Source organism: Hippichthys cyanospilos, chromosome 3 (assembly GCF_059441005.1).
Source record: "Hippichthys cyanospilos isolate Australia breed blue-spotted pipefish chromosome 3, RoL_Hcya_1.0, whole genome shotgun sequence".
NCBI lineage: Eukaryota > Metazoa > Chordata > Actinopteri > Syngnathiformes > Syngnathidae > Hippichthys > Hippichthys cyanospilos.
The window spans coordinates 17,463,054-17,486,093 of NC_142371.1; the positions used below are offsets into that span (position 1 = coordinate 17,463,054).

A 23,040-nucleotide genomic window follows, 5' to 3' on the forward strand; every position below is an offset into this window, starting at 1 on the left:
ATGAATCTGCACTGTAACGTTTACAGAACTACACTGAAATTCACAAAGGAGGTTTTTGGTAATCTGCTGCACCCCAATGGTTTGGAAGAGGTAATACAGGGCAGAGTGGGCCTTGAAATGAGCACTTAAAAAAAAGAAAGGACATGAAGTTAGGCAATTGTGTTGTCAAATGTTGTTTGTAGTCACAAGTCGTCCCAAAAGACAAGTGAACGATTATGATCCCACAAATAGAATCCTTCCTAATTCTCTTAGAATTCATTTCACAAGTTGTTTTGTTTCACATAAATCATCAGGCTTGAGGATGTTTATTGTTCTTGTTTGTGATGCCAAAATGAACACTCAAACTGTGCCAAGTCTGTACAAATAGAAAAGTGTTGGATTTTTTTCAAGTGTGGATCGAGGCTGAACACGTGAACTTTCACCTACTAACACTTCCAGTTGTGTAATTAACGCTAGTTTAATGTTTATTCACATTTAAAACAAAATAATATTTCAATATTGAAATATATGGTTATTATCTATCTATTTATCTATTATTATCTATTTATATGTATTTTTTTTCAACAATTTACAAGTATTACACTTAAAAAACTGGCTGGTACTAAAAGAGTATTATAGAGAAAAAAAAATGAACTTTTTATCGTTAGCACTTTTTGTGCCAAGGCGTAATCGGAAAAGGCAAGCCGCTGATCACATCTTTGGTAGCTATGGAGAGCAACACTCCCACTAAATGGTCACACTTAATTACTACAGCTCTCAATCTTAACATTAAAAGGAGCGTTGGCCACCAGGGTCATCACTCTCTTCAAAAAAAACAAAACAAAAAAAAACAGTCAAAAGAGTTAAAATGTAAAGTGGACAGTCCCTTTAAATACCTCAATGAAGTAGTTAGTAGCTGTTGTAAACACGTCTCGTAAACAAAGCCCTTCCTTGTCCGGCGTTTTGCAAAGTCTCGATTTCACAATTTAGCTCATTTTCAAACGTTCGATTTTTTGTAAATGACAAATCAACCCAATGAATGCGATTTCCTGCTCGGCCCTAGAGTCAATGTCAAAAACAACCAATAACTCATGAATGAAATGACAACTATTCCAATAACGAAGTTATTGATTTGACTTATTTCACTTATTTGACTGTTGATGTTCTTTTGAGGAAGCAGACATAGACTTAAAAAATGCGACTTCCTCGGGTGCAAAACGACGCGGCCGGTGCGTAGCCCCATTGTTGCGCCCTTCCTGTTGTTCAGTTTGCGCTCGTGTGCGTTTGTAGGACATGGGTCAGCGCACTCCGGGCGGTCTTCCTCTGCCCGCCATTTGCTATTTTTAGAGTGTCCTATTATATCATTTGTTAAAGAGAGGTCGCAAGTGACGGCCGTTTGGATTCCCTTTGATTAAAAACAATTACACGTATTACAAGTGCTTTATTTTTAGGGTCTATATATGGAGTAAGATGGCTATCAAAAAGACATATGCGTGTTTAGCAATTCGTAGGAGTATGACTCTAAATTGTGTATCAGTTGAAAACTTGCGAGTGCAAGGTCCTTTGAATACCACTCTCGTTTGCACGACTTTGCAAATTAACATGATGTCACGCCTGGCTACCAGGCAAAGTCAGTCGATCTGCGCCGCCTTTAGTAACGCAATAGTTTGTTGAATGTCCATTTTCTTCATAAAATTATTTAACGAAATTGGACTGACAGGCTAATGACTGTAGCTTGTGACTCCAAATCCATATATTGTTTGAAAATCATGAATATCAACCATAAATTGGTCCGTCACGTTTTTTAAGAGATTAACTGCCACAATACCACAACAATAAATAAGTAAACAATAAATAAAATGAAAATCTTAATTTGCAGTTAATCTTTATGAATTAATCGTAATAAGATTACATTTCAGCGTTTGTGTCAGCAATTCAAGGAAAAGGGTTTCCAAATCAACTGCAGTGCTTATTTCTGCCAGCAGAGGTCACTAGCCATTACAGATGCTAAACAAAATGACGCCATTTTCCAATAAATTGGCATTAAATGGCCACAAATTGCCCCCTCAAAAAGATAATTTGAGCCTTACTAAAAATGCACATACATTCTGCCATTTTTTTCTGCTTTACGCTAGCACGGCGCGAATGAATCGCAGATTGACTGACTTGGCCTGGTAGCTTTGCGTGACGTCATCTTAATTTGCATATATCAGATCCACGAATCCAAAGGAGACGCAAAGACGTGAAGTTGTGTCTCGATATATATATATATATATATATATATATATATATATATATATATATATATATATAACATTGGCCAATAAATCGCAATACGTATCACAATAGATGTTTGCCGTATCGTAGCGTGTCACAATCTACTTTGGCACCACGTTACGCAGCACTCGAGGAAACTCAAGCACAGGGAAGTCCCGTTGGCCTCCCAGCATCAAACCCAGGGGAAAAAATGAGTCACATATGAGCCAAAGCTCTAAAATGTGCCACTCCCTGCTCAAAGTGTCTTTGGGCACAAGAAGACATTTTATGAGCGCAAACGTGAGTGACGGCATAGTGAGGCAACTGGATGACCGGGTCGGTTTGTAAGAAAAAGTGTCTGAACATGAACGTTTTCTTTTCCAGAATGCCACACATAACCAAATATTAAGACCCCTTTCTATGCCACCTTCCATGCATGGTCCCAAAAAAAAAAAAAAAAAGGAATTATGTGTCACTAGTATTTTTCTGGGGCTTGGCAAAACGCGGAAGCGGGCCAAATCTGGCCCGCGGGCGGTAGATTGGGAACCTGTTTTAAAGTGTTCAAAATTGGTATCGATCTTTATTTTGAGTCTCTTAAGTTCGTAAACAACAGGAAAGGAAAAATGATTCTTGGACATTTATTGTATTCTAATTTGATTAAGTGAAGCCTGTATGATGTTGTATGATTCATTGTATGATGTTATTATCTGACTTGTTTGTATACGTTTGTGATGTCGTCTTTGTTTTGTTATATTGTCGAATAAACTGTTTATGAGAAATGTAAAGAGATTATGTATCTCCAAAAAAAAGAGACAGTACAGCGAGGATCACGACGCATATCCTGTCTGGACTGACGTCGCATGTGACGTCACGCTTAGGAAACATCACTATGAGTAACGACATTCAAATAAAGGGGACACGGATGTATTGAGGTTGATTTCGGGGGGAAAAAAGTACCTGCTCAGATGAGTCCTTTCAGTGTCAGTGGCTGAAAGTAGGGACACAAAAATGTTACAAAGTAGCAGAGATCTTCCGGTCGGTAAAGCTCAGCTGGGTATTACCACGAAGGGGCAAAGGAAACGGAGGCGACGATGCACATTTGGCCTGACGAAGGACGGGAACGCTCTTAATAGCATCACCAGATGATTTGTTTTGATGTGCGAAGCTAAGCGGCTAAAGGCTTAAAAAGCAGCTAGTCGTTAGCGGCTAAGCTAGCGACACCGAAGGAATGTTAGGGGCGGGCTCGGAGACGTCATTCGAAGACCACAAAAAAAAAAACTCGGCTCACCCACTGGGACCTCTTTTTGTCTGCTCGAGCGTCTTCCGTTGACAACTTTGTCAAACCTGCCGCTCCCAGCGCTCTTCTTGCTCGACGCCATGCTCGCACGCTCTTGTTGACTCGCCGCCGCCAGCGAGCATGACCACTCGGCCCCCTACCTGGCTCGCGGGGCAATCAGGCTCCGCCCAACCCGAACCGGCTATAGCCAATGGGAGAGGATGTCTCGGCACGCTTGCCAATCAGACTTCGTAGGTTGTTTGGACACGGAACTGGCTTCACAACTAATCGGAGATATTGATACTTGTGTATGATCAACAAAGACTGTAAAAAAATATTATGCTTTTTCTTTTGGCCTCAAATATGAAGCGGAATAGAAAATGGATGTATGATGGAAAAAAGTATGTCCAGAAAAGAGAGTAGAAAAAATGTAAATGATTAAATGCAATCTCCCCACAAAAAAATGGAAACACACACTCAGATATCAAATTTAAAAATCCACAATTTTATGCCGCTAAATATTTTTGAAAGATTTCAAATAAAATAAAAAAAAATATATAAAAAGCCAATAGTTCTTAAATGTTGCACTAAAAAAAATCAGGAAAAACGCACACATCGAAAAACAAAGATAAAAAGACAAGATCAAAATACAATTCAAATTTAAATGCTTATATAATCATTTGTTCCATAATTGAATAATATTTGCTCATAGATTTGCTATGGCCAATTGATAAAAAAACATCGAGTTCTACTTGGGAAACGAGGTGTCTTTTCAAGGTTACCCCCCCAGTTTCCTTCTGTTCCATTCAGGGGTTCTCCAACTGGCTTTCATCCTGTATGTTGCCAACCAGATCGTGGTAAAGGCCTGCGGCCTTGTCGCAGTCTTTCAAATCCAGGCCCTGGGGACAAATGTTGACATCTAGTAATCATCTTGTCATCAATCAATCACCATGTTGGAAGTGAACTTTGACCCCCCCCAAAATATAAATAAAATGAAACTGTTGAAAAAATAAATATGATCTTGTTGGACCGGGTAAGACCAGCAAAAAAATTACATCAAAGAACCTGTATGGTGGGTAACATGTGATGCAGACAATCAAGATGATTATAACTTGTCTAGCTTGCGCAAGACAATTAGCACGTGATATCATACAGACTCTGAAAAACAATTACCATCTGGAAAGAACTCAAGGGCGTTGATATGTCTGTTTTTTTTGGACGCCAAACAAACGTGCCTCATAACGTGCAACTTTTCTTGTCTTCTCTTACCAAAGAAAATAAACATTCACCAATATATTGTTTGAAAAATAGAGCAACATATTCCTTTTTTTTTTAACACGGTATATGTTGTAAATACACGCAATCTTATATTAATGATCCATATATTTTGTGATATATCATTTAAAAAAATGGATTCACAAAGGAATTGGGCTTCTCATTTTCTATGTTTCTGAGTTGATTTAAAATGTTGGAAAATCGATATTATAAAAAAAAGAAAAAGAGAGAGAATCGGGTTTAAAAAACGGATGGATTTGATCTTATTTATTAGTATAAAGGTTATGAAATGTAAAGCTAGCTTCGAAGGCTAGCAGTTTTGGTCCACAGGTCATTCTTATGGAAAAACACACATTCTTTAATAAAACTTAATAAATGAAAAAAAAAAACTTTGATCTTTTATGGAAGTAATATGCCGATTCATAAAGTACAATCATGTATTGTACTTTATGCAGGAAAAAATACATGAAGTCTCCGTATAGATATAGTGTCAGATATATTTTCAAAATATGGTGCCAGTATTTTCCATATATGTGCTACCTGATAGATGTTCTCCTCTTCCTTCTTTGCCTTTTTCTGCTCCAATGCGTGGAGTTGCTTGGACTGAAAGAAAGGTCAAAAGTCATATTTTGTGCTGAGTCTGGCGGAAATCAAGTGGCTAAATTCAATGCAAATCTGACCTTGCAGAGGAGCGTGGTGGATGGCAGCAGGACACACAGAAGAAGTAGGATTCCCTCGGCCATCAGCAGGCGGTCTTTGGTCTTTTCGCTGAGGTTTATTGTCTTCTTTAGCGGCTCTGGATGCACACAAACAGATGGGCAGGTTTAAGATTGTGTTTGAGGATATTTTTGTATTTATATTATTTAGATATTTTTAGCTATTCAGAAAAAAGTTTAACCTGTGTTTAGTGCTGTTTCTTCACAGATTTGTTATGTTTTTTTGGTATTTAGTGTCTGTAGGTTTTCTGTTTTTTCTATTTTGGGCTTTTGTTTGTTTTTTATGTTTTCGAGTCGGGGGGTTTTGTTCATGTGCTTAACTTCGTGTTTTTGTTCCCCTCGTGTCTGTGTCTGGTCGGTATGATTGCGTCCACCTGCTTCCCTTGTATCGGCCAATCAGCTCCCTGCTCCAATTGTTTCTTCACCAGGTGCTCCTTGTTGTCTCTTTGGTGTATTTAGTCCCCCGCTTCCTTTAAGTTGCTGTTTGGTCATCGTCAAAGTGGATGCGGTTTTTGGCTGACCGTTGCTTGTCATCGTAAGTTCGATTTCTTTGGTTTGTTTGGTATTATTCTGAGCATACCTCGCAAGTCTGCCTTCCTGCGTTCTGGGTCCGCAACCTCTCTCGGCATGTTCCTCCACGACAAGGTCACCGATAAAAAAAGCACAAAAATGCAGTCCAATGACAGGCTAGCAAGATTTCTTCAACTTGCTTGGTTACACAAGCGAACCATTAGCAAACAAAGTCGACTATAAGAACGGCATGAATGGACAATCGGAGTGTTAGGTAAGGGTTATCGCATAATCCTTGAGTGGCTAAGGAGATTAAAGAAAAAAGCTGCGTTTTCACCATGAGAAGAACCTCCCCGCAGACTTCTGTGGGGCGGGCATTTTAATGAGAGCTTTGTGAAGATTAGCCAAGCAAGCAAATGAGGATGCTAACACCGACGCGACAAGGCGGAGTGACTTTAACAGGATTTGTGGCTTATGAGGCGTTAGCGCTGTTTAGCATGTGCTTGACTCCCGCGTCTGCACGCCATTTTACTCAGAGACTGCTCGAGCTCTGCTGGAGAGTTTGATGCTAACATGCTAACAGCGAGTATGATAACACATGAAGACAGCAAATGACGGAGCGAAAGCTTGGCCTGTTGTCAGGTACTCTTGACACAAAGCAAAATGTTAACATGCTAATGCTAAGTATTCTAACATAAGGGAAGAAAAAAATATGCAGGAACATTCGAGGAAGTGTTTGCAGTCTTCAAACTGCTAGCAAGATTTGAATGCGGCCTCATTTCACCTCTTCGCGAGACTAAGGCCCACGCCCAAAATAAATGACATTTCTGATATAAAAATACCTTATTTAAATACTCGCTCATCACGTGTGGTTTTATAGAACCACATTAAACCACAAAAGTAAAAACGCCTCTGGTCGCATTTACATTTTTCTTTCAAATTTTCACTGTCAAACAAAACAACCTACCACCATCTTGTGGTCATCAGTGGAATTACACCCAAAAGAGATGCCAATGGGGAGTTTTTTTCCCCCAAACTAACAAACAACTTCACTTACAATATGCCTGTCAACTAATTAGCACCAAAATATACAAGTACATTAAAAACGTCCAGCCGTCAATTCCTGTAGCAATAAAGGAGGATTAAAGAGGATTTGACATTCAATACATAATCTTCAGCACTAACGAGACTGACCTGAAATGCACCCTATCTCAAATTTTCACGACCAAAGAAACGAATGCGATCTCCATCTAGTAATGGCGGAAAAGTTCATTTTGGGAAAACTCCATTTGCTACTTGTTTACCGTAGACCTGCAGGTAGGTGCCAGGCGTGAAGATGTCCGTGTCATTAAGCCAACATCTGTACAGGCCCGAGTCGTCCACCTTCACCTCATCAAAGGTCAGGGTCCCGCAGGTGACCCCGGCGTACGTTTTGCTTCCCGAGCTCACCCGTGCCGACGCGGGGACCGGGACCAGTTCGGCGGCGCCGTCGGCGGGCTGAACGTGCGTGAGCCACGTGCTCCCGAGGGAGGCTGCGGGGGCGCCGGTTCGGTAGCAGCACTCCAGCGCGGCCCGGTGGGATACCTGCACCCTCAGCCAAGGCCTGTCCACCTCCAAGGACACCTTCAGCCCGGTGGACACTGTTGGAAAATTTACGTTCACTCAGGGAGTGGGAAAAAGTTGACGTTGGTGTTGATTCAATGGAGCGGCTGGGGGTGACACTTTAGGGCCCCAAGGGAATCCTAATTTGTTGAGGAGCCAAGTAGTGTCCCAAAGGAAGGTCCCTAACTATTTGAGGACGGTCCCTAATTTGTTGGGGAGCTAAATATTGTCCCAAAGACTAGTTGAGGACAGTCCTTAATTTTTGGGGGGCTAAGTATCGTTCCAAAGGTCAAAAAAAAAAAAAAAATTATATATATATATATATATATATATATATATATATATATATAGATAAATAGATAAAATGCTAAATAACTAAACACATTGAATACACTACACTGTATGCATAGGCAATTTTCAACTAAATCAAAACAACCATTACTAGTCAAAACATTAATAATACAATGTAACAACCATTACTAGTCAAAACATTAATAATACAATGTAACCAGACTTACCTGCTATGCAGCTGATGATCAAAACTCCGCAGACTGTGGCCATCAGGATTATGGAAGATCTTCTTGGAGAAATAAAAAGGCTCCGCACAACAATTGCCTGTTGTTGTAACAAAATGTGTCTTTTGTTGTTCTGTCAGGATTTACGCTTCAATGACCGACGTCGTATTTGCATAAAAGTCCCAGCTGCTCAACACTTACAAAAAAAAAAGGAACTAGAATGGAAACGATAACAGAAGCGCTCTAACTTCACAATGCTATAATGCTAACAGCTAGCATGTGAACTTCAATACAGCATTAAAATAAAAAAAATCAAGCTCTTCCAACAACTCCTAATTTGGGTCCAAAGCACATCTTTATCTGCTGAGTCATGAAAGAAAAAACTGCTGAAGATCTTGGAATAAATGGACCAAAAAAAAAAAAGGCAAACATTTATTTCCCCAATTTATTAAAAAAACAACAACGTACCACATTCATTTTCCTTAAAGTGTACATCATTTCAACAGCATCAGTAAAATCAAAACCCAAAATACACAATATACTTCTTGCATAGTCAACGCTGATAAAGAGAAAAACCTATGGTACATTCTGGAAAAAGAATACAAGCTGCGAGCTATAAACTCTTATTGCTTGGCCGATTCCGAGATGGGTGTCGATAAAAATAGCACTGATTATCGAAACATACGAGAATAGTACGTTCTTAATATTTTCTACCACCGGTGCCAAAATTCATGTCCTGTTCTCCAGTCTGTATTTGAACTTACGAGCGTCACCGTTTGCCGCCTAAACTGATTTCTATATGGGGCACTTTTCGGCTAGTCTTGTTTTCTTTTTACCGCGCAACAAACGTAACAAAACCCGCCAGTGAGTAAGGCTACTCAAAGCCGGGTAAGGTTACGCTACCTTCTGCTTCGCCGAGAAACCGAAGTGTGTGACATAACGAAACGTGTGAAAACCCGACGCGGAGTAATGCTAATCGGTGGCGGGTAATGCTACGTTACGTTCTACTTGCAACCCTCGCCAAATTTATCTTAAATGAAGTGTGTGACATAACACAACGTAACGTAACAAAACCTGATGCTAAGTAATACTACTTGACGCCGGGTAACGCTACGTTCTGCTTGGCGAAAAGCGCCACACGAAGAAATGTGACCAAAGTGTGTGAGATAAGGGAATACGTGAAAACCCGACGCAAAGTAATGCTAGTCGGCGGCGGGTAATGTTAGGCTACGTTCTACTAGCGACTGTCACCACACAATGAAAAGCGACCAAAGTGTGAGACGTAACGCAACGTAACGTAACAAAACCCGACGCTAAGTCATGCCACTTGGCGCCAGGTAACGCTAGGCTATGTTCTACTTCGCAACTAGCGTCGCGCGAAGATGTGACCGAAGTGTGTGACATAACGGAATGCGTGAAAACCTGACACGGAGCAATGTTAGTTAGCGGCGTGTAACGCTACGTTCTCCTAGCAACAGCCACCACACAATGAAATACGATCAAATTAGGTGCCATACCGCAAGGAACGTAACAACACCTGACGCTAACTAATACGACTCGAGTAACGCTACGCTATGTTCCGCTTCGCAGCGAACGGCGCGTGAAGAAAAAGTGTGACATCACGAAATGCGTGAAAACCCGACGTGAAGTAATGTTAGTCGGCGACGGGTAATGCTACGCTACGTTCTACTAATAGTCACCACAAAGTGTGTGACATATGCAACGAAATGTTACAAAACCCGACACTAAGCAATGCCACTCGACGGCGGGTAACGCTACGCTACGTTACGCTATGTAACACAATTAAAACGTGTGACGTAACGTGAGAAAACCCAGCGCTAAGTAATGCTACTTGATGTAGGGTAATGTTACGCTACGCAACAGTCATTACGCCAAAATGATAATAAATTAAGCTGACCACGCTACACAAAGATTTGCTATTTTGACTTTATTAATGTTTTTAAGGTCATTTTAGCGAATCAAAAATTTACACACGGCCCCCATTGACTTTGTGGTGAAACGTGCCCCATGTAGAGTTAAAAAAAAAAAATAATAATAAGCGTCATTTTGGCCTCTTTGGTCCTGAACTGCTTTAGATATCTATAAATATTGTGTTGTCAGGCAAAAGCGGACACGCTCGCGCAGCAGTACCAGGCCCGCCAGTTTTCCCACATCGGGTTTACCTGATTCTTGCAAATAGTGGCCGGGGTGTTTATTTATTTTATTTTTAACCAAGCTTTTTCACATTTTTGGTATTATGATGCCCTGTTAAATTTAATATAAAAATTGAGGTATTTATTGTTTGGATGCGGTTGAAGCTAATTGTTATATTTTGGATGACTACAACCAGCTTGAAGGGAGTTGCTTGAATTCATCTGATTATGTCCATAGGTGCTGCTGATTTGGTTAGCATGCACTCAAAAAAAAATGTTACTGACCAAATATTGATGACCAAAATTGGGTCCATTTGAAGAAACTTTTACAGTTTTGCAAAAAAACTGGCCAAATATTGTTTCGATACTTTTTAATTTTTTATTGTGGACCAGATTGATGCTACTTTTTTTACCCGACTATTTTTTAAAAGTGACAAATGATAGTCGCCACCTCATATAAATAAGCTTTTGTCGTGCACAAATGTACCAACCTTAACTTATTCATTGCATTTCACTGCCGTCATTTTCTATCATTTTGTCATTTTTAAGACACGCAAGATATGTTCTATAATTATATTTACACTGATTTTACCAAATGAATGGTCGCTCTATTTTCACCATGTAACAAAATAAATTGATTTAGCCTTTTTCTGGTCTTTTTATAGGATGCAGAAAATTGTGCTGATCTAATATCTAAAATGGGGCATCAGTGCCATCTAGTGGTGATTGTGCATCAGCACGTTGTTTCTTGGTTTGCAATTAACAGTGGATTAGCATCAATCACTCCCCCCGCCCGTCCTTGTTTAATCTCATTGACGAGTTTATCCGTCAATGGCTGTCAATGTAATTAAAGGGGCGGCCACTATTTGAGAATACGGTATTTACAAACACTTCCTACCCTACTCTGACATTTTCCGCTGTAATTATTAGCACAATCATCATCCACTTGCATCTGGTTCACTCGAAGCAAACTGGCGACGTTCCCATGGGTTCTACGTTCTAAGGTTAGCCTTCACGTCTACGACTACGTCCCCGGTCGGGCCCGGCGCTGCTTGGCGTCCGCTCGGTGAAAACCCCAAACCCCAAAAAAGGAATAAATAACAGTCAAGACAAACAAAAATCTTCGTTATTAACAGCTTGTTGGGCGCTGAAGATGGCAACGTGTTTCGATAAGAAGCTTCCAGAAAACTGGCAATCTCACCCATACAATTGTTTGAAACTATTTAGAATAAAACGTAGGCATTTCTGTTGTACTTTGGCAAATGAAAAACACCATGCTGATTATAGTGGCGTTTTACAATGGCTTTTTTTTTTGGGTAACGTTTGATTTGGCTAATGTAATTTTGGATTCCTTGTAAGCGCGTAGCAGCACTTTTTTTTTTGGCACCTCCGTCCGCAAAAAAACGCTCAAAAGAGGTTTTGTTTCGGTTCTTTCCAATCGCTTCTTTGCACAAGCTACGCAGGGCAGCACGGCGCTACACGGGAGGCTGGGCGAGACTACGTAACGTAAAGCTAACGTTAGGCGGCCGAGCCGAAAACGCCGCGCACGTAATGCTAACGTCGGAGCGTACACAAACACGCATCTCACAGCACTGGCGGCAAAAGCCATTTTCCTCCCCTTCTTCATCCTCCAGCAAATATCCAGGACCCGCGGTGAGACATTTCTTAGCCAAGGGAAGGTTTACCGAAAGCTTCCTGCACTCCAAACCAGCACCAGTAGGAAAAAAGAAAAAAGTCTAAACAGAAGAAAAGAAAAACATTCATTCATTCAATACCGGGTACTCGTCAATTTGTTACTTTCTTTTTATGACTTTATCCTTTAATCTATAAATGACCTAAGTACCTAGTAATTGCTTCTTCTGGCTTGTCTCCTTGACTTCCTTTGTAAAATTAAGTAAAGCTGTGGGCTTTTTTTTTTTTTTTTTTTGCGCTAAAGACATGCCACTGCTTCCTATTTCACAGCGGGCTACTTCCTGTTTGACGCTTCGCTGGCCCAGACCAAATACGGGCAAGCCTGTGCCACGCTGAGCCTTGATTATCTCACCTAGTGGCCAGCAGGTGGCGTCTTAGGCAAAGTGAGCGCCATCCAAGGAGAAGTTCGACAGCGCCACCTGGAGCCGGTGATGTTCCTCTTCTACAGTCTGGGAGACACAGGCAAAAAAAGCAATGTCTCCCTAGAAGACGGCGAGCTCTCGCATGCTGTTTTGCGGGCCAGCTCACCTGGAGTTTCTTGATTTGGCGCTCCAGGCTGAGCAGGCGCCGGCACACTTGCTCCATCCTGTCCTGGGACAGCACCAGCCTGGCCGTGTCCGTCGCGCCTCGGTGCCGTCCGGACGTCTGGCCTTCTTCTAATCCAGACGGGACACAATTACAACCCAGACCATCATACCATTGCACACAGCTCAGTAAAAACGGAAAATTCTAAAAACATTTCAACAAGGAGCCCCGGAACAAGCTTGGCGTTTGCAGTGAAGTGTAATAATACATCCATGCCACCGGGGGGCGTTGTCTTTGTCAAAGTCCGTGCAGGAGTTACAAACGTTAATGCAGGGCTTGACACCTGGGATTTATATGAATAATTATTTATTTATTTTCAGCAAGGATGGATCTTTTTTATTTCAGTCATGTTGAGCCTGGAAGGGGGGGCTCCCCCCACTTGTGGTCCCTTCTGAAGCTTTCTTATTTTCCCCACATGGAGTTTTTCCTTCTTCTGGGACGTTAAAGTAGGAGTACTAGTCTTCTAATAATAATAATAAAAAATTGTCTGGAAGGAATTGATGGCCCTCTCTTCATTCGAACGTTTCAAGACGACTTGAGATACGAGCAATCAAACTTGCATGTCAAGGCCCCAATAAGTACCTGTGGTTTGACAGCTGTCCATTTGTAAACCGGGCTCTTCTCCGTTTTCTCCGTCCTCCGACAGGCTGATGCTACCGACCAGCAGCCTCTTCAGCAGCGTGACTGGCCAAGCGGGAGGGGGAGGAGCTCGTCAGGCCGTGACATCGCAGCCGGGCGGGAGACTCGGCGGCTCACCTTCCTCCAGAGCGCCGGCGGCCACCTTCTCCTGAACGCTGTTGGAGTGTCCGAGGATGTCGAAGCCTTTGTCGGACAGGAAGTCGATCAGGGTGTGCCGGGGGTCCGAAGACTTGTCCTCGCTCAAGCTGTCCTTATCTGCAAGCGCACACGCGATTTTAGCTTCATCGGGCTAACGATGCTAACGAGTTTGGCGTGTCCATCAGTCTCACCGCCGCTACTCTTCAAGGCGCCGTTCTCCGTGGGGCTCTGTGGGGCGCTCAGCCTGACACACACACCATCATAAATTGGATGCACACACACAAACACACGCAAACTCAAAGACAAACGTGAAGTGCTAATACACACTTGTCAACACACACTCACCCGGCAGAACTAAACCCGGCTCCGCTTCCAGGAGGGAGCGTGATCCTCATCGGCGCCCCGCTTTTCTTCAGATCGTCCACTGCCGACTTGATCGCATTGGTCCACCTGTACGCACGACACACACATTCAAATGCAATTTTATAAAATGCCAAAGTAATCATTTACTTTAGTACTGAACAATTTTCTAATAAAGTACTGGAGTAATGTATTACTTTAAGTGCTAAAGTCATCAATTACTTCATAAATTAATCAGTACCCCTGATTACCCGAGTACTTGATTTATTACTTACTCCTTTTTAAAAATATCTATACGCACAAGTCCCCTTTTGAATGTCTGAACTTTTCAAACAAAATAAAGTCAGCGGGCATAATGAGCAACGGAACATAATTTAAGGAGAACATGTTGCTGTGATCTTCAAAATAAAAGTGTAGCAAGGGATCGATGTCCATATGTTCTTCATGATTAAGATTTATTTTGAAGTTATCTGAAGGTTACTGTCATAAATAGCATGAAAACCGAGGTTAGCTCGGCCCGTTCCCGTCGGCGGCGACGGATTCTTGAAAGCGACTCACAGTTTCCTCTCGCCCACGGACTGAGCCACCAGCTCGTAGATCTGCGCGCCGCTGTCCCACGTGAAGATGACGTAGAAGGCCTTCAAATCTGCAAGCGCCGCGAGTCAGTCGCGTTCTCCGGCAAGGCAAAGAGCGAGCGGGAAAAGAGGCGGGGCTGACCGGTGGCCACCTCGCGCAGGAAGGCCGAGTCCAGCTTGATGATGGGGCTGAGCATCTGCTTGCCCTCCGGCACGGCGATGATGCTCTTGCTCTGGCACTTGAGCACCATCTTGTCGTCCTGCCTCTGCAGGAGCACCAGCAGGTCCCCAAGCAGCACGCACTGCACCTCTGGCCGCGCCCAAAAAAAACACACAAAATCGCTTTTTTTGCTGCTTTTTTTTTTTTTTTTTTTGAGGGGGGTTCCATGTTCCTTACCAACAGCCTTCTCCTTGGTGACCTTCCAAGTGAGAGGACCCTCATAAAGCATCATCTTCTGCGTCAGGTCGATGTTCTATAAAAAAAAAAAAGGTCAAACATCTCAGCAATTTATAATGATGAAAATTAAAGCCGTAAACAACAATGAAGAACAGATCGTTGTAAACACACGCGTGTGTTTGCCACAGTCTATGATGGACCCATCATATAAGATGGATTTTTACACAGACACGCACGGAAACAAACACTCATATGGACACACAATGAGATTGACACAAGGTACACAATAATTGCAAACAGACACACGTATACACTGAAATGAACAGACGAGTTCTACAAGGACACACACACAGATAATCACAAACACACAGCCACAAATACACGCGCACACACAGAATGAGATTCACTGAAGGTACACAACGACACACGATGGATGCACGCACACACAGGTACACACTGAAATGAACAGACAAGTTCCACATTACACACTGATAATCACACAGGCACATGCTGAGATGTGTGACTTGCGTGTGTGTGTATGAGATTTTATGCTTGTGCAATACTACCCATGAGCGTGTCCTTTTGCACTTTTTGTGCGTTTGCGTTCATGGTGACAGCGTGTGATTATCCATGCGTGTGCGCGGATATGCCGGAGTGTAAATGTGTCCACGCGCGTCCATTTGCGTAACGACGCGCACGTACCTTATATTCCGTGTAGAGCTCATTGCTGGGCTTGAGTCCTGACGTGTCCAATCGGCGCTGGTAGTCCTTGAGCGTCTGAGCGGACAAATTGGGCCGTGACTCGACGCTTTGAGATGAGGAGCGCGCCGGCGGTTTCTCACCAGCAGGTTCTCCATGACTTTGACCTCCTCGTTGACGTGGTTGAGGATCTTTCGGCAGCACTCGGCGCTCCGATGGATGCGTTCCTTCTCCTCGGGATCCTCTGCCACGTAGCGCGCCCAAAGTCAACTTGAGCGAGGGTGCGCGGACTTACGCGGGTGCGCGCGCGCTCACTGGTGTTCTTGGCGATGTTTTCCAGTAGCAGCGGGTACTTGGTGAGCCTCTGCATCTCGATGGGGATGATGTCCTTCAGCTGCAGCCTCCGACACTGCGGCTTGCTCTCCGCCTCCTGCCGTCGCCGCCGAAGGGCAAAGGGTTTGGCGCGGCTCCCAAAATGGCCGCCGGATGCGCGCCCTACCTGGATGAAGGCGTTGAAGCGGACCTCCTTCTTTTGCCTGCTCTTGATCTGGTCCAGGGCCCACGACTGGTGACTGCAGAAGCGGGCCGTCAGCTTCTGGAACCATTCTCCTTCCGTGCCCCCAAACTGCAAAACGTACACACGCAAAATATATCAAGATAAATATCAAATAAAACGATACTTTGAAATAAGGGAACAGTATCTAATATGGGTACTCTCATCCAAAAGCGCACGTGAGACGAAGTAAATACAAGATGAGGTCTCACTCTGTTGAGCACCGTTGTGCTGATGGATTTGACGATAAAATTGTCCTCCAGGCGAAGTTTCTTCAGGTTCTCGTAGAAGTGATCTGGAGAAAGAGGACGGCGCCGGCTTGAGCTCCGAACACTTAACTCGGAAAGCAATGGGAGGCTCACAGTGCATTTCGATGATCTCGTCCAGACTGGGGAAAATGGTCGCCAGCTCGGTGGAGGTGAGGAGCTCCTGTCGTTCCAGAGGCTTGGAGAAGACCATCTGAAGGACGCTCAGCATGCGTACGTGGGCGTGCTCCGTGGCAAACAGCTCTAGGGCGGCAAATTAGGGTCAACGCATTAGACAAATGCATAACATCCTCAATATAATGTTCTGCGTTGCATGAAATAAAATGCTTCCCTGCAGCAAAATAACTCATGGTGATGCGTTTTTTTTAGAGGTTTGTGGATAATTTTGCACTATTTCTACTTCATCCTACTTGATATTTCTACTTTATTAATTCTGCTTTACTCTTGTTGTGTGCTGGGGAAAACTGCTGCTTCGTGTTGTGAATACAGATCTTTTGTATATCACAAAGACAAACTAGAGCTATGTTTTTTCTTTCTTAACTTGACTATTGCCGTTTTTTTTAACACCCATCCAATGCAATGCCGTATCTTGACCAATAGGTGGCATCGTTTCTCTACTTGCGGGTTTGTGTTCTCGGACGTGGTGAGATGGGATAGAAAACTACTCTTTCATTGACCGCTTCTGTGCAAATAGATTCAACTTGTTTGTGAAAGACGCGATTGCAGTTTGCAGCGCTGCAACCCGAGGGAAGCAGACGCAGACAAACTGTCCCGCGTTGTCATCCGCAGAGAGAAAATCAATCTCGGAAAGCAGCAGAGTCCCGCGTTACAGTACGGCGAAACGTAAGCGGTAGCTAGCGTGGCTCTCTCACCGTTGATGACCTCCTGCCTCTTGGTCTCCTCCTTGCTGAGGCCCGCCAGCGCCTCCGGGGATGCCAGCTCCCTCCAGTTGGGCGGATCCTGCTCGAACTCCAGCAGACGAGGCTCCATCTCCTCGGGCTGGGGGGCGGGGCTGGCGGGCGACGAGCCCGAGCCCTCCGAAGCCGCCGCGCCTTCGTTGCTGGACAAAAAGTCAGTCATCACACATTTGTTTTTGTTTTTTTTCCTAATCTAAATAGTTTCTGGAATATTTGCAGCAGTTTTAACTTTTACATTTTTGTATTTTGAGATTTATTTAAAAAATATGAACAAATTATGTCATTAATTTTATTTTCAGATTAACATCATAAAATTTAACTTTTTTTTTTATAAAAATACACATTATTTTTTTACTAACGTGTATTTTTGTCCAAGAAAAAAAAAATCAGATTAGAAAAAAAAAAAGCAAAGCTTTTGGTCAAATCTTATAAAATTTTGATCACAAAAAAATGGATATCTTCATTGGTTAAGTTTTCAGTTTGGTAAAAACGTTGTTTGAAACCGTTGCTGCAGTTGGACCTCCAAAATGCACGATATTAATGAACGATACTTATTTGAAGACGGGCCGGCGTCCATCCCTGCTGTGCAATCTTACAAATGGGGGCCGAGCGCGGCGGCCGGCGGCTGCAGGTCCACGTCGCTACGAGAGCGCGACTGTTTGGCCCGGGACGAGCCGCGGCGCTGTGACAGCTGGCGGTCCACGCGAGCGCTCTCGCTGCGCGCGACCTTCTTACTGCCGGCGGGAGGGAGTGGACGCAGGAGGACAGGGGACAGGGAAAGCAAAAACAGAAAATGAGGGCAAAGGATTCGGAGACAGCGGCAAGGGGACATGCAGTCAGTAAGGTGGAAGGACAAAAATGAAGGATTGAATGGAGCAAAAGACAATATGGACAGAAGGAAAAAGAAATGACGGACACATGAAAAATATGCATGATGTTAGACAATTACACCTTCGGGTGACGATTTGCATCGGCCAATGAAACGCATGCATCTCCGACTCAAAAACTTTCATCCGTTGGTGACAAGATTTTCTGTTTTTATGCCAAAGGTTTTGAGGGATTTTTCCGTTTTCCTTTTTCGTCCTTCCACTGCATGAAACGCAGAAGTGAACATTTTGCTCTGACGCGCTACATTTCTGGATCAATGTGTCCTAAATGTTTCTTTGAGTTTTTACACAACAAACTCAGATTTGCAAGGGTTATGAAATATTTGACGTGATTTGTCTTTCCCCCAAAGAAAAAACACTTGGGATTTTTTTCTGTCTTTATATAGCTAATTTTTCATTAAAAAGGAATAAATTAAATGATTGTCAATTTTTAAAACTTGCAAAGAAATGTGTTTTTAATGACCAATATAATGCTAGATCTAGTTATCGTGAAATGATACATATCTTATGATAGCTACGGGCAATGGTAATTGCAGCACCTCTTGCTGTCCATAATGAAAAACGGTCTAAATGGTGCACATTGTCTCTTTAAAATAACGGTAATATTTAAATCCTTAATTTTTGTGGATCTTAACACATTTGTGGATAGGATTCACCTGCATGTTATATTTTCCCCGTGTGTTTTTCTAAAATCCCCCAAATCTCAAAGCATTGCAGATTTTCTTTAGAAAAATGTTTAACTGATCTTGAAAATCAGAAACTTTCATATCTAGATTATTTAAATATTTTTATTATCATTTTTTTATCCAAGTAGATACATTTTACTAGTTTTTTAATTAAAAAAAAAGGACTGAACTGACCAAAGTCTTCTTTTGATACCGAAAAAAAAAAAGAAAAAATATTTCTTATATTTTATATCATATATATTTTTTATATTATATTTTATATTTATATATATATATATATATATATATATATATATATATATATATATATATATATATATATATATATATATATATATATATATAGATATTTTTTTTATATATTATAATTTTATATTATATATATATTTTTTTTATATATTATAATTTTATATTATATATATATTTTTTTTATATATTATGTTTTATATATGATTTGTGGAGCAAATCATTTTCATCGCCCGATAAAAGGAAAAACCTGTCAAAATTCAGAGATACATGCTTTTCAGTGGATGATATACTTAATTCCATTTAGTTCCACATAGCGTGCATAATGCATGAACATCAACTTGCATTCGGACCCAAAAGTTAATTGCAGAGAAACAATACTTAACTCATACTGGTTGCGCAACTCAGTGTAAGTGTGTGCACGTGTATGCGTGTGTGCATGTGAAGTATTGTCGGCGAAGGCGCCCACCTTGTCTTGCGTCTGTGAAAACACGGGGATACCACAAGGTTAACACCTCAGCTGTGCACAATTGCGACAAGACCTGACTCCGCGCGGCTTTGTCAGCGCAAACACGGAGACCAACACGCCACGGAGAACAGCGCCACAAAAAACGTGGACGGGGCTGCGTTCGCCCGGGCGAGCGGACAAACAAAACAAGCAGACGGCAACAAACTCCACACAGCTGGATTTCATATTTTGCTCAGCCTCTTATGGAAATAATTTGGGACAAAATGACAAAGGTACAATTAATTAGGGGCCTAAAGTGACTCTGTGGGGGTAGGAGATGGAAAAGGTTTTCTGCTGATATCTAATTGAATGTTTTTAATGTGGTGACAGGAATAGCATTTCTTTCTTTTCAAGTTAAGAGCAAATGCTTTGGAACAGGAAGCAACTTATTCCTCAATTGGTTTTTTGAGATGGGTCACATTTGAGACTGTCCTTTAATAAGCTACAGCGTTTATGCAACAGGTGCAAATGACATTTATAACTCAAGAGTACTCTGTAACACGAAATGATAAATGAAAATAGTCCAGCAGTTATCGAATAGGTGTACGTGTAGGTGGGCGGTACGGGAAGGCATTTGAGAGATTTTTTAACAGTGATTCAGCAGCTATCACCGAATCAAATCTCATGTTTTTTAATCTCCGTAAGTTTGTCTTTTCAAATTAAGAACAAAGTAATTGGAACATGAAGCACCTTATTCTTCAATTGTTATAGTATCCCCTTCGCCAAACGTTACATGCTTGACCAACTGTCAACGATGCTGTCATGTCTATGCCCCCTAGTGGCAAGTATGGCTGCGTGTATGTCGTTTTGACAAATAGACTCCCTGCGCTATTATAAGCTTACTTTAATATAGCCAGGGAAACCAAAAACGTGTCCAGATGCGCTTTATACTTCCTTCTCAACACCACAGGTGCAATCGTATAATGCCATGACAGGAACCTTTTTCTTTTCAAATTGAAAGCAAATTAATTCGAACGTGACACAACTCACTGGTAAATTGTGTTTTCGAACCAAAGTGCCTGAAAAACTCACACTAAAGCACTTTACAGAGCGTGAGTACTGCGGCAAAAGCGCCGCGTAAAAACACGAGGACAAGACAAAAGGACAAAAGAAAATGAGAGAAATGAAGAAAGGAAAGGCTGGAAGGGACACTGGGGCGCACTTTGGTTTTCCCGATGGGAGGACGCTTGGCGAAAAGCTAGCACACAGCAGGGACAGACAACCTCAGCCCGAGGACCAGCGCGCATTGCTTCACTCGAGCCGTCGCCGTTTCGGATCCCCGCTCCGTCCTCACCTGTCCTTCTCCGGGTTCTCCTCCGTCGGGGCGTCGCCGGTCGGGAAGGGCTCCCCGACGCCCAGCAGGCCCCCGGGGCCCACGGGGGAGACGTCGGCCCATTCGGACATGACGAACGGCTCCGGGCGATTGCTGGAGAGGCCTGAGATTGTTCAGATCGCCCTCGCTTAGCAATTCAAGGTCAAAGGTCCTAACTTGGCCCACTGAGCCGCAGGCCGCCTCACCAAAACCCAACCCCACTAACCGTCAGGGAGCAGCGCCTCGGGGCTGTTGTTCACGCTGGCGTTGTTGCCCGAGCCGTCCGTGATCTCCACCGAAGGCAAGGGGACCGAGCCGCCGCCGGACCCCGCCTTCCTGCCGGGGACGGCGGGCGTGGTCGGGTCGGGGAAAGTTCCCCGGACGGGCGCCGGACCTTTGCGCTCCTGACTCCCTTTCTCCCTGTCGGCTAGAAAACAAATTGGGAGGTTTTGAGTGAGGCGGCGGGTAAACAAAAACTGTTTCAAAATAAAATGAAAAAACAACAACATGCACCTTTGGGACGGAGGGTTAGTTTGGTTTGGGGAAGTGAACCTACAACCAACCCGACAATCAAGTGCACAAAATGTCTTTAGTGTGATCGGGGGCATGCAAACATGCTAGTGGGGTCATTAGTAGGCTCCAACTATTGTCGACAGTGAACCACCAGTTCATTGGTCCCGCCCCCACTTTGTGGAATTTTTTTTGTCATTTTTTACAGTGCGCAAGCAAGTGTGAATTTCATCACTTTTTAATATTTTGCATCTCAACTGTCCGGGGTACGTCTTTATATAAATAATTGGGCAATCTCTAATGTCTTGTAGGAGTGCCCTCATGAAACTCAAACATGCTGTTAGAACACCGGAGCGTTGCAAATCTCTTACCTAGATTATTTTTTGTAATAAATTGGAATTTCAAAGTATAAACTCTAAATGTTATCATGTTTGGTCAGCTACGGGCTTCACTGTAATTTGATTTCCGTGTGCCGCTAATATAACCGCGGCTCTCTGTGAGCCTACAACCAAAGTGATGGGAAGGGATAACAACACAGTTACTTTTAATAATTGAAAATTTAAGTAAATAAGTGTATTGCGGTAATATTTGTCTTCAAACAGGAGGTTCACTGTACAGATAGGGAGAGTAGTGGGAGCGAGCACTTGGGGAGAATTGTACCTTCAGCTTCCATTTTAGGTTTGACCTCAGCTGTAACAGGAGAGAAAGGGTCATTGACGGAACGAGACGGTTGACTAACGGGGCCCGAGTCGCTTTTACTTACGGGTGCCCGCGATCCAGCTGGGGATGCCCGGGAAGCCGCCCCGGGGTTTGGTCTTGGTGGACTCGTCCTTCTTGTTCTGCGGAAGGAGGACGCCGTCAGGAGGATGCGCGCGGACAAAAGTAATGATGGATAACAATAATTTAAAAAAAAAAGAAAATGGCGTCCGCCCGACTTTACCTTGACCAGCTTACTGCGGAAGAAGCCCCCACGGGACTTCTTGCTGTCCACCGCCCTGCTCTTCACCCCGAGGTGCTTCATGTAGAAGGCCACCGCTGAAAAGATGGACTGGCTGCAAAACACGCAACCGTTTCAGCTGTTAATACCTGGCCTGGATGGATGACTGAATGAATGAATGAATGGATGGATGGATGGATGGATGGATGGATGGATGGATGGATGGAGCTGACAAAATGAATGGATGGATGGATGATATGGCTAATGAATGAATGATGGATGCTGCTGTTGGATGATTGGGTAGATGACGTGGGTGGATGGATGGATGAATGGATGGATGGTATGACTAATAACTAGATGGATGGATGATGGATAGGGATACTGGATGGATGATAGATGCTATGGCTAATGGATGGATGATGGATGTTGGATAAATGGATGAATGGAATGTTTGGAAGCGTAGATGGTAAGAGGATTGATGGGCGGGTGGGGGAGAGGAGGTGATGAATGAATGAATGAATCGTATTAGGGTAATTTGGAAGAGTAACAGGCAACAGTTAGAGCTAAGGTGTTTACCAAAGTGAAAACCTTCATTTTTTTGGTTTTATTTTCGAATATTGTTATGTAATATATTGTTGGCTACACTGCATAATTGCCTGTCATTTCCCAATGTTTTTGAAAAAAAATCTTTTTAGAGGACATATTTTTATTGTTTTTCTTTGGGCTTACATGCCCATACAACAGGATATTGACATTTTTGTTCAAATATAAAATAAAAAAGCACACTTTAAAAATGTGTTTCTTTTGTTGTCCAAAAATATTAAAATATGTCTTGGCTATGTGGCCGGTGA

The 23,040-nt window shown here is 42.8% G+C and overlaps 3 protein-coding genes across 6 annotated transcripts in view; all 3 read right to left on the bottom strand.

The window, feature by feature from the left end:
* Positions 1-3,673, bottom strand: part of lipeb (lipase, hormone-sensitive b) — a 32,269-nt gene extending 28,596 nt beyond the window's left edge. Inside the window, exons 1-2 of one of the 3 annotated variants that reach the window (XM_088410291.1) lie at positions 3,524-3,673; positions 3,193-3,223 (exon numbers count right to left, since the gene is read on the bottom strand). In XM_088410291.1, coding sequence (XP_088266417.1) covers positions 3,193-3,223; positions 3,524-3,614 — 122 coding nt within the window. In that variant the 5' untranslated portion in view covers positions 3,615-3,673. The remainder of the gene's footprint in view (positions 1-3,192; positions 3,224-3,523) is intronic. The other 2 variants (XM_088410289.1, XM_088410290.1) reach the window with 2 other exon arrangements.
* A 322-nt stretch (positions 3,674-3,995) lies between these two features.
* cd79a (CD79a molecule, immunoglobulin-associated alpha) lies at positions 3,996-8,277 on the bottom strand. The gene is made up of 5 exons (XM_088410293.1): positions 8,133-8,277; positions 7,317-7,652; positions 5,467-5,582; positions 5,327-5,389; positions 3,996-4,410 (listed from the first exon to the last, which is right to left on the bottom strand). Exons 1-5 carry the CDS (start codon positions 8,173-8,175, stop codon positions 4,318-4,320), a joined length of 651 nt encoding a protein of 216 aa, XP_088266419.1. The 5' UTR covers positions 8,176-8,277; the 3' UTR covers positions 3,996-4,317.
* Positions 8,278-8,560: 283 nt separating this feature from the next.
* Positions 8,561-23,040, bottom strand: part of arhgef1 (Rho guanine nucleotide exchange factor 1) — a 32,840-nt gene continuing 18,360 nt past the window's right edge. The window contains exons 7-30 of one of the 2 annotated variants that reach the window (XM_088410829.1): positions 22,193-22,304; positions 22,016-22,091; positions 21,913-21,942; positions 20,969-21,169; positions 20,725-20,866; positions 19,392-19,403; positions 17,700-17,837; positions 17,059-17,246; positions 16,283-16,429; positions 16,133-16,215; positions 15,867-15,992; positions 15,683-15,797; positions 15,511-15,611; positions 15,371-15,445; positions 14,669-14,744; positions 14,414-14,581; positions 14,255-14,342; positions 13,682-13,786; positions 13,528-13,580; positions 13,316-13,453; positions 13,142-13,243; positions 12,503-12,630; positions 12,327-12,423; positions 8,561-12,018 (exon numbers count right to left, since the gene is read on the bottom strand). In XM_088410829.1, coding sequence (XP_088266955.1) covers positions 12,349-12,423; positions 12,503-12,630; positions 13,142-13,243; positions 13,316-13,453; positions 13,528-13,580; positions 13,682-13,786; positions 14,255-14,342; positions 14,414-14,581; positions 14,669-14,744; positions 15,371-15,445; positions 15,511-15,611; positions 15,683-15,797; positions 15,867-15,992; positions 16,133-16,215; positions 16,283-16,429; positions 17,059-17,246; positions 17,700-17,837; positions 19,392-19,403; positions 20,725-20,866; positions 20,969-21,169; positions 21,913-21,942; positions 22,016-22,091; positions 22,193-22,304 — 2,479 coding nt within the window. In that variant the 3' untranslated portion in view covers positions 8,561-12,018; positions 12,327-12,348. The remainder of the gene's footprint in view (positions 12,019-12,326; positions 12,424-12,502; positions 12,631-13,141; positions 13,244-13,315; positions 13,454-13,527; positions 13,581-13,681; positions 13,787-14,254; positions 14,343-14,413; positions 14,582-14,668; positions 14,745-15,370; positions 15,446-15,510; positions 15,612-15,682; positions 15,798-15,866; positions 15,993-16,132; positions 16,216-16,282; positions 16,430-17,058; positions 17,247-17,699; positions 17,838-19,391; positions 19,404-20,724; positions 20,867-20,968; positions 21,170-21,912; positions 21,943-22,015; positions 22,092-22,192; positions 22,305-23,040) is intronic. The other variant, XM_088410830.1, reaches the window with a different exon arrangement.

Excerpts from the sequence above, each read along its gene's own strand:
- cd79a (XM_088410293.1), bottom strand. The coding sequence starts at position 8,175 with ATGGCCACAGTCTGCGGAGTTTTGATCATCAGCTGCATAGCAG. Across the intron at positions 7,653-8,132 it reads GATCATCAGCTGCATAGCAG|TGTCCACCGGGCTGAAGGTG; the intron begins GTAAGTCTGGTT and ends ATTTTCCAACAG. Across the intron at positions 5,390-5,466 it reads CCACCACGCTCCTCTGCAAG|TCCAAGCAACTCCACGCATT; the intron begins GTCAGATTTGCA and ends CCTTTCTTTCAG.